Genomic DNA, 14705 nt, shown 5'->3' with positions numbered 1-14705 from the left:
AACTAAATTTGCTATTATGCCCTTTAATATGAGAAAATTGTTAATTAAAGAAAAAGAAAAAAAATGAAAAATTTACAAATCCATGGAGCTTATAAAATAAAATGCCTTAAACTGCATTTTTTTGTCGACAAAAAAAAAATGAAGAAATTATTCATTAAATTTCAAAAATGTTAAAATTTACTTTTAATTTATAAAATTTATACTTACTAATTTAACACTTTCCAGTGACAATGAATGAAAAAAGTTTTTAAGGGTATTTTTTGTAATTTATTTTATTAAATAGAAAAATTATTTCTCAAATTGGTGAAATCGGCACGTAATTGGGGAAAAATGTGGCCTTTGACGTTTCCCATGACGATTTAATTATGTTTTCACTCGTTCATTCATTGTAAGAACGGATCCCCTAAAAGGCGCCACTGATCGTTATCTGTTTGGCAGACCCCTCGACCTCGTGACGGCGGGACCATTTTCTTAGACACGATAAACAGCAGTCGTTGTTGATAATCGCGTTTGTACGACGATATTAATATTATTACTAAGTGGAATTTGGCTTATCGTCTCTTTGGAATCCAAGTAAGTCAAGAATCGTGTTTATTATTGACGCAGACACAATGCCAGTTGCTACCGAGACACGATACAGCGTATCTACGCCCCAAAATTGTATACCTTGGCCCCTAACGAAGTTGCAAACCGTGGTTGGTAAAGTACAATTAATTGGCCATTAGAGGGAGAAGCCAAAAGCCCAAAACACAATATTTATATTAACATTTCGGGCAGTTCAACCTTAAAAGTTAATCTGACTCCATTCTAAACATTTCATTTTAAATGTTTGCTTGACATGAATACCGTTTTATGTACGTTTTGTTTACTTTACGCGAGTTACTAGTCTCGTTAAAACACACGTCATTGAGCGTTTTACGTTATCCAATCTATCGTTGTTTTAGAAATCTTTCCGTGGTCTGTGACGTCTGATCCCCACTACGTGAAACGCCAAAGCAGACAAAAAAGTGGTGCGAATTGCACCCTAATTAAATTTGGAAAGGGAATTCAACTAAAATGCCTCCTCGTGACTTTTTTGTTCTGCGGTTTTGGATTAGTCTTTTTTGCGCCTACGAAAAAAAAAAGAAGTGGTATGAATTAACCTACAAACCGCGTCCGTGTTTTGATGGTAAAAGCAAGAATCGTAAACCTAATACGTACGTGGTCGCTTGTGACGTAAGCGAAGTCCTCTAACGGTTTTTGTTGCATTTGAAGGCGTAGTAAACCGTTGTATTTTGTGTTCTTTGAACACTTAAAATAATTTAAACTAGTGAGTAGTGCGCTTATGTTTGTATTTATTTATTTCTGTAAAAAAAACTTGGACAAAACACTGTTTTTAAGCTTTAACAAATACTTTAAAATTGTATGTGCTTGAGTGGCGAGAACTGAGAAAAACAGTATTTTTAACCTTAAACAAAGGCATAAAAGTTTTGTGTTCGTGCTGCTCATTAGAGGTGTTATTAGTTAGGAGATAAGCTCAAAATATTAGGCATAATAATATAGGTAAAGGTAAGAAATACATTTCTTTTACCTTTTGAAATGGGATAAGTTACATCAAAAAATAGTTAGGTATGCCTGGAACGAGGTGTGCCATGTATGGGTCCAATAACACTATTTTGATGAAAAAGCAAGTTCTAGAAAATGTAGTTTTCATCGCTTTCCCGAAGGGAAAGATCTAGTATCCCGTACTATTCGGAACGAGCGGATAGTTCGATGTAGAAGACAGGACAAACTTAATCCAGAGAAAAACTATGTCTGCTCAGTTCATTTTACTGAAAATGATTACGAAAAATACTTACAAAATGAGTTATTGAGCTTTTTTTTGTCTTGAGTAACACATTAAATTCACCACAAAATTGAAATTTTAGGTTTACCTTTAAAAAAGATTCTAAAAAAAACTGCTGTTCCCACCCTATTATTATTTAACCAGAAGCCACCAACAGAAGGAGGATTATCTAGATCAAAAAGCCTTCACTTGTCTAATTACAGCACATCGATAAAGGGTATCGTTAAAAGTGAAAGGAAAAAACTTCTGGATAGTAGCGAACGGGATATGATAAGAAGGACAATATATTCCGTTCATATATGTTTCTCTTCATGAAGGTGCGAGTACAGAACTTTGTTACGAAATGATATTTATGTTGAATCTGGTTAGAAAACCATAAACCATGCTTGTAAACGCAAAATTTGATTTTTTTTTTAATAGTAGACAGACATTTGAACAAACAAATGTTTGGGCGTTCCACACATAACACACACACATACGTGATTTCAACATATCGAATTTAGCATAGTTGCCGCATCACCTTTCTGGAATGACGTCATTTTTAATTAGTTCGGTTTAATAAGTCAACTGACAGACAAAACATTTTTTCGAAGAAAAAGGTTGTCGTTTCCTTACAACAGTCAATGCCAGTTTTGGTTGTGTGTTTTTTAGAATATATTTTTCTTTATATTTATTTATTATGTATATTCAAAATCTGCAGCTTAATATTATGCAAAAAATTTCAATCCTCAGAATAAAGAGGTAATAATTATTGAACAGATTACTTGTTTTTTCATATAATGTTGCTTTTTGCATAACAGGGCTCGATTGCCGTCAAGAGCCCAGACGATATACTTTCGGACAAAGTATACCTGCCGCTGCGAAAATTCGAACAGCGCCTATTTAAACGGATAATATAATATGTGGCGTAACGGACCCCTCGCATTTATACATCAACGTCGGCTGTGCGCCTCGATCGACATATTTAATTCCGTAGGGGTCATATTGTTTAACCTCTTCAAATACATTCAGCGGAGTGAATGAAACGTTCGTCGGCAGTGTGGTTTGTTTGGACCGTGTGCGACCCCCGGATTCTAAAAGGTGACCAATTTTATCTACGAACGCCGCATTACAGCGATTATTTTTTTTTTTAACATTGCCATGCTTCAATTAGCGACATACAAACATTACCTTTAGGGAGATTGTTTCGAACAATTCGCAGTTTTGGGACGTTTATGCAAAATCGGAGTCCAATATAAAAGTAATTAAATACCTTGTGTGGGTATTGCCGCACATGGACGTCTGGCATACGGGCATGCGTAAAAAGAATTGGATTTAAAAAAAAAGCAACATTCACTGTTCATTATAAGAAAGTTAGGTTTTATTTTTGGCAAAAAGTAACGATTTCGAAACTTCATAGGCAAAGAGTAAAGACGGTTGTAGCACTCTCTAGTCAGTCCTACCAACATCATGTATTTTAAATCCAAAAAGATATAAATTCAGATCAAATATGTTTGATTTTTGATAGAAAGCAAGTAATAGATAACCTTCATTCTTTGATAACATATTTTTAACGGTTAAGGTTAGGGCAGCACTTACGAAATGTCACCCTTATGTCACTTTATACTAAACTTATACTAAAATTTAAAAAATCTTTAGAGAAATGAGAAGATTGGAATATCAATATATATATTCTCAATTCGATTATAATTATAATAAATTTAACAATTAACCAACCTACAGTGACGAGAACTATTAAAAAAAGTCAGTAATTGTATTTCGGTTGATCTCTTGCCGAGTTATGTTAAGTTTCTCACAAATGTTGTTCTTTTTCCATCAAACTTTTTCGTGCCTCCATTATCCAATCTGAAAATACATTTTACTTACCGGTATAAAAAAGCAAAGGAAGAAATGAAACGCGGCTAGAACGTAGATTACCTATTGCTGGTTATATTAAATGCAGCTTCTCGCGAGAAATTTTCATTCTTCTTCTTTCGTCTGAGTGAAAATTTAGCAACTGGACAAACAAAGTGTAGTTTCAAGAGTATTGTTGTTAACATGAAACAGAATACAATTTTACATATCCATGTTGCTATTGTTTAAAGCCTTAACAATATTGTTATTTAACCCTGGTCATACGGAATAGATCTAATAATCTTTAAACCGCACTGGTTTTGCGAGAGTTTGGATTTTTTGGAAAAATCGAAAAGGAAACGTCTCTGCTTCTCTGACTTGATTATTTCGGTAAAACTTTTGATACACCATAAGCGATACTTTATATGCCATATATATACTTTATAGCTAGTAACTTTATATGCCAATTTCCATGGAATTTGACGTGTAAATATTGCATGATGTCTAGCGGGCTTAAACGAGCGCGGTATTTGACATTATTCGATAAGGGGCAAATTGGCCAAAGGCACTCGCCCACACACGGAAGAAGAGAAATATGAACCATAGTACACAAGCAAAGCAGGAAAGAAAATTGTAATCAAACCACAGACCATATAAAAACGACTTCTTTCCCTGTACGTGTTTAAATGTTTATTTTGAAGTAAATAAAAAGGTAACGGGCATGTCGGTCAAATAATTTTCTCGATTTCAGGTTCAACATGTGACGTCACCACCCGAAAGCAGATACCGCACGAGCTGCCTTGTTACTAAGTACTAGTGCCGCAGGAGGGTCTTGGATCTCCTGCTGCTCAAGTGCTTATCAATGGGAGCAGTTTCTCATGTCGTCCGCGAATGATTGCGGGGAAAGTTGGGGGTAGTGAAGAGGGATAAAAATAAAACTCTAGTCCGTGCATAGAACGTTCTCAAAAGTTGGTAAAGCCGGGCAGGGGCCCCATCCGTTTAGCGATCTCTAGGTTCTCGTAAAACTGCGCGAAATCGACGTAGGCCTTGATCTTCTGATCAGGCCCGACGCTCTGATCCACTTCGACCCTTTCCGAGCTGGTGGTGGTGTCGGTGCCGTCGCCACCGGTTCCCGTGCCGATCGGGGTGTCGCGCTTCGTAAGGGTAGCCGTCCCGCTGTTGCTCGATAACCCGGTGGGCGTGGCGAACGAGGCGGCCGGCGATTTGGCCGCGTTAGGCAGCGGGAAATTGAAATTGCGCAGCACCAAGGTGATGTCCTCGCGTTTCGGCATGCCCGAAGCGGTGTTCGACATGTACCAGTCGTGGTGCAGCCTCACAACTTTGTCGACCACCGCTTGGGCAACGCCCGTCAGCGTCGACTGTTCCCTGAACTGTAAAGAAGAGAAAAAAGTCCCTTCGCTTGTACCCAAGAATCGTAAACCTAATAGGATTGCCTAATCCGCCAAATCTGTCCGCAAGCGCAATGCGAAAATTCTCGCTGGCTGTGACGTAGGAAATCCTCTATTTTGTTTGGATAATCACTCGTTATTTTCATTTAATGTCAACATTAAAACTTTTTGGTACTTATTTGATAATTACTGGGAAGTAGCGTAGGGTAGGGTCCCAGGTAGGGTAAAAACAATACTATTGCAATCAAGTTTGGCTTATATGGCTTATATTAATTAAATATCGTTACACATAAATACATAGAAGTAGCGAACACAACGATTTTCTTGAAAAACTTTGTGTTTTACGGCATCCTACCATTTGAAATATACAAATACTTATAAACTATGAATCCCTATTTTCGGATATATTAAAGAACACACTAAAAAACAAAAAATATATTAGGCATACATAACAACTATTTATAGGTGGTAGGTAATAAATAATAATATTTATTATTTATATGTACCCTCGTATGTACATAATATAGAAAATACATATTACTACATATACTTAAATCTTTATTTTACAATTTTACCAATTTTATCATCTTGCAAAGATTTTCTTTTTAGACTAATGTTATATTCTGCTTGCTTATTATTTGGGGTTCGGAGATGGGTTCTGGAGATGGATTTTTCTCTAGAATTTCACTTGTGGCATTCGATGTTGTTGCTAAAAGCTCAGAAAATACCTGCTCAGCTTATTTTTTGGCATTTTTCGGAATGAAATCTTTTTGATCTGGATAATCCTGCTTCTGTTGGTGGCTTCTGGTTAAATAATAGGGTGGGAACAGCAGTTTTTTTTAGAATCTTTTTTAAAGGTAAACCTAAAATTTAAATTTTGTGGTGAATTTAATGTGTTACTCAAAACAAAAAAAAACCTAATAACTCATTTTGTAAGTCTCTTTCGTAATCATTTTCAATAAAATGAACTGAGCAGACATAGCTTTTATCTGGATTGAGTTTGTCCTCTCTTCTACATCGAACTATACACTCGTTCCGAATAGTTCGGAATACTAGATCTTTCTCTTTGGGAAAGCGATGAAAACTACATTTTCCAGAACTTGCTTTTTCATCAAAATAGTTGTTATTGCACCCATACATGGCACACCTCGTTCCAGGCATACCTAACTATTTTTTTATGTAACTTATCCCACTGAAAAAGTTAAAAGAAATGTATTTCTTACCTTTACCTATATTATTATGTGTAATATTTTGAGCTTACCTCCTAACTAATAACACCGCTGATAAGCAGCAGGAACACAAAACGTTTAAGTCTTTGTTTAAGGTTAAAAATACTGTTTTCCTGTTTTCGCCACTCAAACACAAACACAAACACAATTTTAAAGTATTTGTTAAAGCTTAAAAACACTGTTTTGTCCAAGTTTTTCTTTTTACAGAAATACAGTTAACACAAACATAAGCGCACTACTCACTAGTTTAAATTATTTTAATTGTTCAAAGAACACAAAATACAACGGTTTACTACGCCTTCAAATGCAACAAAAACCGTTAGAGGACTTCGCTTACGTCACAAGCGACCAAGTACGAACGATAATTTTGGCGAACCTATGCCTTATGGGATTGGGCAATACTAATACTATTTATAAATCTTCTGGATTCCTTCAACTTGGCGTGAATCACAACCACAACCTTTAACGAAACATCAATTTGCAGGATACCTTAGACACATCAGAATTCTGTCTATACTGCACAAATTTACCTGCAAACCACTAACTGACATATGTAACGACCACAGAAACCACTTTGGTACGTTAAAACGCAATGGAATGTTTTTTTAGAATAAACAAAAATAGTCAAATATAGTCATTTAAAACGAACAAATTTATAATTTTTCATTTTGAGGGTGAAATTTTACCTCCAAAACGTCAACAAAGCAAAAATAAGAGGTGCACGAAATATCTAAGAGCCACAGACCGGAAAAACCTGTCTGTGCTTTTTATCACGGACCGTGACAACCTTCAACGTCGTGCGGAACCTAACCTGTTCTACGATGCACTGGGCGATGTATTTGTTGACTTGGTCAGTGCCGATGGCCTCTTCCACGCAGCGATAAAGGCCGGCCGTCATCAGGATCAAGAATCTGCACGATTCGTCCAACACGATGCCGCCATGGACGTCCGGTTCGGCGATGATGGGCTCCTGCGTTGCCATACTTATGTCTTCGAAGTTTCTATAGCCTTCTTTGATCGTGTGGTTGCCTAGACAACGAGTTGTTTCCTGGTTGCCTATGTGGGACCCTTGGGAAAAAATTTATACGGGTTTTCGGCAAAAATACGGAAACTATATATTTTTCGTGAATTCGGACTACAAACGGGGCCAGGGCGCGAAAAATGTATATTATTAAATTTTTTTTAAAGCGTTGTTGTTTTATTTCGAAATACTCCGTTATGGCAAAGTTCTATAGAGAACGGTCACAAACTAACCAACCTTACGATTAAGTTCAGTTCGGGTTAGCAATTAACCTTGATTATAGCTTTTTTTTTTAAACATCCCTCCACAAAGTTGGGCAAATTCTGTTAAACATATAGAAAAAGCAGAACAATCGTATATCCAGATTGCAAATAATATAGAACAAATAATAATTAGAACACGCGATGATAGCGATAGTGATACTGATATATTATGTGAATAATTTTAAGTAATTTAAGTAGGTAATAAAAATAATTTGTAATTTTATTTTAGATTTAAACATAAATACATACCTAAATAAATAAATATTGTTTAGTATCTTTCCTAACAAAACCCCAAATAATTAAATTTTAAGCAAAGTACGGACCTGTTCGGTCATGTTTCATTCTTACAGCTTGCCCGGGTCTTTCCTTAATTCGTATCAGTTAGTCGCTTTGTTATATCTATGAACAGACTTTACTAAGGTAAAAAAAGATGTAAGTACTTTTTTATTATTCAACATAATATGCGAGTTATTTATCCGATATTAAATAATAATTTTTTGGTTAGTAGAAATATTACTCACTGTGGTTAAATTGCTTGGTGTCGATCCCGATTTGCGAGAGCCTCAGTAACTCGTCTTCGTTTGTCACGTCGTGGTCCACGCTAAGCTGGACGACTTTTAATACGGAATTGGGATCGGTTTGGCACAATAAAACCCGGCAATTGCCTACGTTCGCCACGTACAATTTGTTTTTGAAAATTAAGGCGACGGCCACCACAGTACCCGACGAAAGTTCACAGTTAATTCTCTGGATCGCTTCCATTACCTGCGGTACTTTCTGGTACGCCTCGTACGAATTCAAACCTTCGGGTATATCGTAATGCAAGCTGGTCCGTTCGGCTAGCAAATCGCCCAAACTCTCCATGTACCCTTTTTCGACGGTAGTAAACGCCTGTCTCAGGAGCTCCTTCACTTCCTCGTCCGTGTTTAACTCGTCCAGCTGCGAAAAATAAATCTCGGCCGTCATCCTCTGCGAGCAAAACTCGGCCGCCCGTTTGCCCCTGTGGCCGTCGAACAGGGCGTACCAGTAAAAGTGATCGTTGAAGCGGAAGTGCGAGCTACAGTCCTCGTAAGGGTGGTCTTCCTGGGGATGTCCGTCTTTTCGGTAGATTTGGTTGGTCGAAAAACCGATCCCCGTGCTTTTGCATACCGGCAAATCATCCGTCCAGCTCTCCGAGTTCTTATAACTAGACTCCGACTTTAGGGACATCATTGGATTCGTCGGAGTCGGCTCGGTAAAATACCACCGGTGTTTACGAATATCAGCTGATCGCCATTTAACCTTGACGATCGTCATAGACCACGGAATCGGTTGATTTAGGTTAGATTGGCGACTAAACGTAAAGTTCTGTATGAGTGTCTGTTAAAAATGCATTGCTTTTAAAGGTTGCTTGTGAAGACACAATAAACGATACTTTGTAGTTTTCGAACGTTTTAACTAAATTGTATACAAAATATATTTGCCACGGCTCGATTTCCTTCGCTTAAGCCATCCAGACACCTGGAATTCTCGTGTCTTTTTTCAGCTCATTTGGTTCCACTAGCCACCGCATATGGAGGCCCTGCCTATTTTTTGCGTTCGACAACCAATATGGCCGCTGGTAGAGGGTTAGTAAGTTTGGAAAACGAGTAAAGTGTTTGGAAATCGCTGTTTAGAAAGAAAATTTCGAAAAGTTCTAAAATATCAATGCCGCCTGCAGTGCATTAATTTTTCAACGTAGTAAGACCACCATATTATCTAATAGATATATGCACTGAAAAAAATCCTTGTATTTGACTTAAGCGTTTAGGATAGGTTGAGACGTCACAGTTGTGCTCTGTGTTGGACGAAAATCGGTTATGAACACTGAAGAAGAAGAAATCGTCCATTACAGACCACCAGCCAATTCATAATATACTGCGCATCTTTAGCAGTCGAACGAAGCGATAGTAATGGCTTTTTCAAAGTCGAAAATTGAAACTCATAACAGTTTGTGGTGTGGTAAATGTTGCTAGTGTTTTTGCTCCTTGTTCAAGCTTGATGAAGTTTTGTATCCGTTATTGACATTCATGAGTGTGCTCCAAAATTTACGTCAAAATGCACCTTATCTAGATCTATCACACTATAGATGGCGCTAAAAATTTCTCGCCGTTGTCATGAGCTCGATAAATGTGACCACTAGCGTCCATCGACAGTTTCTTAACGGATGATTTGGGTGTTTATTGGTGGATACGAGCATTAATGTAAGGAATTAGAAATGCGAGTTTGTCAGTGGCACCTGCGGGCCGCCACCTATTAGACCTTGCTCCTATTAAGTGGTTCGATGATTTAACGAGAGACGGCGCCACAAATGCGCGCGTGCCACCCGCGTACCACGGACCACCGACGCACATCGTCCTTTGACGTATCCGATCGATTTTTCAAGAGGGAAAAAAACTCGAATTAAACTTCGAAAATATTTTTATTCAGATTTATTTAGATTCGGCATCCTCAATTAAAAAAAAATCCTCTAATAAGCCCGCCCGCAGAAGTTTTGTAAAAAGCATTACAGTAGCCTGTGGAAGTTTCTTTGAAAAATTAATAAAGATTCAGTTAGAAGAATTCCGTTTTTTTATTTTAACCAGTAGAAGTCGCCTAAAGTAAATTCTTTATAATTAAGACGTCTCTTGTTTTGGATAACAGTCCCTAGAAATATTTATAGAATTTAGAAATTGGCGTCATCTGTCGGAGCTCGCTTCAAATAGCTAGATTTAACGAGAGATGGCGTCACTGTGCATCATCTACTCGCCACGGACGCATTCGTGTGACCTCCACAACTGACCCGTCGAGGAAAAAAAAAAACGAATTAAATTTTCGAAAACATTTTTATTCAACACATCCGTATAATCTAACCGTTAGATTCGGCGCGCTCATTTAAAAACGAATACTGTAATAAACCCGCGCGCAGCGGGCGACATATTTTTTTACAATAACAATTTACACGTCATAGATACATTTGAACTACACCTAAAAAATAAACGGTAAAGGGGAAGAAAAAAAAACATATATGCACAAACTACGGCGCGCGCGCGCGCTCGCTGGAATGGTGATTGGCCGACCACGCCCACCTCGCGCCTAGTGACGCGAGTCGCGCGGATAGAACTCTGCCAGGATCGAGGCGGGGATACGTTTCAGCATCTCCTTGGGGAATATCCTGAGCAGTTGCCAGCCGATATCGAGCGACTCGAACACCGTACGGTTCTCGTAATTGCCCTGCGAGATGAAATTCTTCTCAAACTTCGTCAGGAACTCGAGATAGAGGAGATCGTCGGGGGTCAACGCCTCCTCGCCCACCACCGCTTTCATCGCCTGCACGTCTTTGCCGATGGCGTAACACGCGTACTGTAAAAACGTCGCGTTTTACGCGCGAGCCACGCCCACCTATAGTACGAGTCGCGTTTACCAGTTGGTTAGAGACGTCCGAGTGGTCTTTGCGCGTCATGCCTTCGCCGATGGCGGACTTCATGAGACGCGACAAAGAGGGCAGCACGTTGATCGGCGGGTAGATCTGACGGTTGTGCAATTGCCTGTCGACGTAGATCTGACCTTCGGTGATGTACCCGGTCAGATCGGGAATGGGATGGGTGATGTCGTCGTTGGGCATCGTCAAGATCGGGATCTGGGTGATCGAGCCGTTGCGGCCTTCGACGCGCCCCGCCCTCTCGTAGATGGTGGCCAGATCGGTGTACATGTAACCGGGGAAACCGCGACGACCGGGCACCTCCTCGCGGGCGGCGGACACCTGCGGCATACCCGGTTACGTCACCAAGGGGCGGCCTGATATAGCTATTAGGTAATACGGAGTGGCCCTACTACGGTAAAAATTGATATTTTCGTAGGGGGTTAGAAAGTGTTTCCTGTGATTGCATGGCTTCAAAGAAGGAAGAGTCAAGGCAATTAACCCATTTAGTCCCGGTGGTGCGTTAATGGACCACCTATTTTATGATTTTTTTTGTCACATCCAGGAAATATTTTTGCAGATCCATTTAGACATTTTATTATTATCACTACTAAAGGACCTAAGACCGTAGAATTCGCGAATTTAAGTGTAAAGGAAAAATCTTATATATGACTTCAAAAGTTAACAAAAGCGGTACATAAATTTGTATTTGAACAATATCGAAACTGTAAACTAACCAAAACTAAATATAGTTTACTTGTATATTTACTCTTGGCCTAATGATATTTTGCAGGTGTCATTTGTTTCACTTTTTTATATATTTTTTCAATGGTTTTTAAACCACATCCACTACATCACCGCTGTTATTACTTTTATTTGTTTCGGTGTAGATATTTAGTAAATATAAAAATAATAACGTAACTTTTGTACTTGTACTTGTATACTTTTTAGAATTTTTTCACTTAAAGCAGTTACAAATACAAATTGTTCGACACATCTTGTAAAGTTAGGAATGAAGGAACACCAGGCAAACGTAATAAGTCTGGCATGTGACGTCACAATACGATGGTCCAACCGACGCTGTGTTCGGTTATGTGTTAACAAAACCTGTAAATGCATGACGGGACTGACCAATTCAACTTGTCATTCTCTGCTAGTTAAATAAGTTCGACGAAAAATAGAAAAAAAAAAAACACACACACAAAGGTAATAATTTTGGTAGAAAAATATGCTTATTGCATCGCATCACTTGAGTTTTACTTGTTTTACATTGACACTTTGCCATATTGAATGGGATCGAAATGTGAGGTTATAAATCGGAAGAAACATAATTTTCAAGTTTCTAACGCATCCGGGCGACTTCGATCATCGTAAAAGCTCCGAAAATTGACGAATTTAAACAACAACGGAAATGGTGAATAGACTAACCTCACGCAAAGCCTCGGCGTACGAAGACATATCGGTCAAGATGACGAGGACGTGTTTCTCGCATTGATAGGCGAGGAATTCGGCGGCGGTGAGCGCCAAACGGGGCGTGATGATCCTCTCGATGGTCGGATCGTTTGCCAAGTTCAAGAACAGGCATACGTTCTCCATCGAACCGTTCTCCTCGAAGTCCTGCTTGAAGAATCTACCGAACACTTATTGTACGAACGTGACCTCGCAAAATATATCCAAAAATTGATATCGGCCTCATTAAAAATTATTCTTAACGGTGTCCCAAATAAGGGTAAGTTCAGTAACTATAAACGATGGGAAAAAAAATTAAATCGTTGCACAGTTTCATATATGCCTTTTAAAATTCTTATTTTAAATTAAACACCCTGTGTGTACGTAACAGGAAAATGTTACACTGTTAGTTATTTCGAAAACTATTCCGGAATAGGCAAACGGGGGGTTTCGATTTGAAAAAAAAAAAAAAGTTTTTCGAAAATTTAATTTTGTGAGGAAATTCATCGTCTTCTAAAAATTTGTGAGCAATACGGCACCATGTTAAAATCAAAGGAACTCTCACCAAGGAAATCCTTTGAATGGTGTCATATCGATGCCGCAGCAACAAATAGTAAAAAAAAAAGGTGTTTCCCTCTCCAGTGACATTAGTGCGTTTTTAAGTAGTATTTTATTGTGCATTTGTGATTGTAAAACGTTTTTGGGAAAGTTTGGTACCACTGCTAGCTGCTTTTCTTACAAATTTTAACAAGTACAGAATAGAGACTGCTTTTTTTTTATACATAAAGTCACGTTACTGACCAGAGCTTCTTAAAATATGCTGTTTCACCACTCGCGAGCCAATAAATACCTGGCGGTTTCCATATTGACGCCCATGGCAGCGAAAACGATGGCGAAATTGTCCTCGTGATCGTCCAGTACCGATTTGCCGGGCACCTTGACCAGACCTGCCTGTCTGCAAATCTGTGCGGCGATCTCGTTGTGGGGCAGACCCGCGGCGGAGAAAATAGGAATTTTTTGCCCACGGGCAATCGAATTCATTACGTCAATGGCCGTGATACCCGTCTGGATCATCTCTTCGGGGTAGATACGCGACCACGGGTTGATCGGCTGGCCCTGGATGTCCAGAAAGTCCTCGGCCAGAATCGGGGGCCCTAAATGACACGTTTTTCCCGTCGTACTTGCGACATAACCCCAAAGGTGACTCTCGCGACTCACCCTTGTCAATGGGCTTGCCGGAGCCGTTAAACACGCGGCCCAACATGTCCTCCGATACGGGCGTCCTCAGGATATCCCCGGTGAACTCGCAAAGGGTGTTTTTCGCGTCGATACCCGACGTGCCCTCGAATACTTGGACGACAGCTTTGGATCCGCTGACTTCGAGCACTTGACCCGACCGCAGGCTGCCATCGGATAATTTCAGTTCGACGATCTCGTTGAATTTCGGAAATTTCACGTCCTCGAGGATGACGAGGGGTCCGTTTACACCGGACACGGTTTTGTACGCTACGAAAACAACGTTACGATAGGAGTGGCGGGTCACAAGACGCGGATCACATGACAGTCCGCGAGATTGCGATCGCGGCCTGCTACGATCCGCGATCCGTCTCGGGTTTGCGAGGATCGAACGGGCTCGATTTAAAATCGACCAAACTTAACGACGGATAGTAGAAAACGAATTACTTAGCCTGGGTTGCGATACGAAATCGCGCGACACGGCCAGGATGTGTTCTCGGGCGGCCTGCCTGCCCGTAATCGTCGACGAGAAAGACATGTCGCAAATTGCAGGTCCTGAAAGAATGCCACGGAAACAGGGTTTGCTCGCAAAAAACTACCCCTTCGATATGAAAACTCACTTTGATTCACAACCGACAACTTTCCACTGCGCTTACGACTCACGACTGGTTCGGAAATTGATCGTCGTGCGGGAGGGGAGACTCGTTTCGCACGGTTAAACGGTCGAATAAGTAAGAGGACCGAGCACAGACCACCGACGTATCGAGTCACGATCGTTAGTGACGTCACTGACTGCGAGACGACGAAACGAAACCTAACATAGCAAATGAGTATAATTCCGACTACACATTAACCCATTTTGTCCCAGTGGTGCACATCCATTTAGAAATTTTATTATTATCACTACTAAAGGGCATAAAACCGTAGAAATCGCTAATTTATGTGTAAAGGAAAGATCTTATATATGACTTCAAAAGTTAACAAAAGTGGTACATAATAAATAAAAAAAAATATTTTGGATT

At 39.5% G+C, this 14705-nt stretch overlaps 2 protein-coding genes across 2 annotated transcripts; both read right to left on the bottom strand.

Annotated features, from left to right (window-relative positions):
• Window positions 1–1262: 1262 nt before the first annotated feature.
• Window positions 1263–8930, bottom strand: LOC132702999 (TGF-beta-activated kinase 1 and MAP3K7-binding protein 1-like). The gene is made up of 3 exons (XM_060671986.1): window positions 8102–8930; window positions 7108–7364; window positions 1263–5049 (listed from the first exon to the last, which is right to left on the bottom strand). The coding sequence occupies exons 1-3, from the start codon at window positions 8874–8876 to the stop codon at window positions 4621–4623; spliced, it is 1461 nt and encodes a 486-aa protein (XP_060527969.1). The 5' UTR covers window positions 8877–8930; the 3' UTR covers window positions 1263–4620.
• Window positions 8931–10413: 1483 nt separating this feature from the next.
• On the bottom strand, window positions 10414–14398 carry LOC132703526 (V-type proton ATPase subunit B). Its single transcript, XM_060672846.1, has 7 exons — window positions 14304–14398; window positions 14131–14238; window positions 13666–13953; window positions 13298–13601; window positions 12427–12628; window positions 11002–11340; window positions 10414–10940 (listed from the first exon to the last, which is right to left on the bottom strand). Exons 2-7 carry the CDS (start codon window positions 14219–14221, stop codon window positions 10674–10676), a joined length of 1491 nt encoding a protein of 496 aa, XP_060528829.1. The 5' UTR covers window positions 14222–14238; window positions 14304–14398; the 3' UTR covers window positions 10414–10673.
• Window positions 14399–14705: the final 307 nt, after the last annotated feature.

This window comes from Cylas formicarius, unplaced genomic scaffold (assembly GCF_029955315.1).
Source record: "Cylas formicarius isolate icCylForm1 unplaced genomic scaffold, icCylForm1.1 PGA_scaffold_6__28_contigs__length_40554024, whole genome shotgun sequence".
Classification (NCBI taxonomy): Eukaryota; Metazoa; Arthropoda; class Insecta; order Coleoptera; family Brentidae; genus Cylas; species Cylas formicarius.
The sequence above is the reverse complement of the archived record's forward strand: the minus strand, read 5'-3'. Positions and strand labels throughout refer to the sequence as shown.

Bases quoted from the DNA above. Each gene is read 5' to 3' on its own strand.
- LOC132702999 (XM_060671986.1), bottom strand. From the start codon at position 8,876: ATGACGATCGTCAAGGTTAAATGGCGATCAGCTGATATTCGTAAACAC. The intron at 7,365-8,101 runs GTGAGTAATATT...TTTTTTCCCAAG, and splicing joins CACCAAGCAATTTAACCACA to GGTCCCACATAGGCAACCAG. The intron at 5,050-7,107 runs GTTAGGTTCCGC...TCTTCTTTACAG, and splicing joins CCCAGTGCATCGTAGAACAG to TTCAGGGAACAGTCGACGCT.
- LOC132703526 (XM_060672846.1), bottom strand. From the start codon at position 14,221: ATGTCTTTCTCGTCGACGATTACGGGCAGGCAGGCCGCCCGAGAACAC. The intron at 13,954-14,130 runs GTAATTCGTTTT...TTGTTTTCGTAG, and splicing joins CGTATCGCAACCCAGGCTAA to CGTACAAAACCGTGTCCGGT. The intron at 13,602-13,665 runs GTGAGTCGCGAG...CGTGTCATTTAG, and splicing joins CGGCAAGCCCATTGACAAGG to GGCCCCCGATTCTGGCCGAG.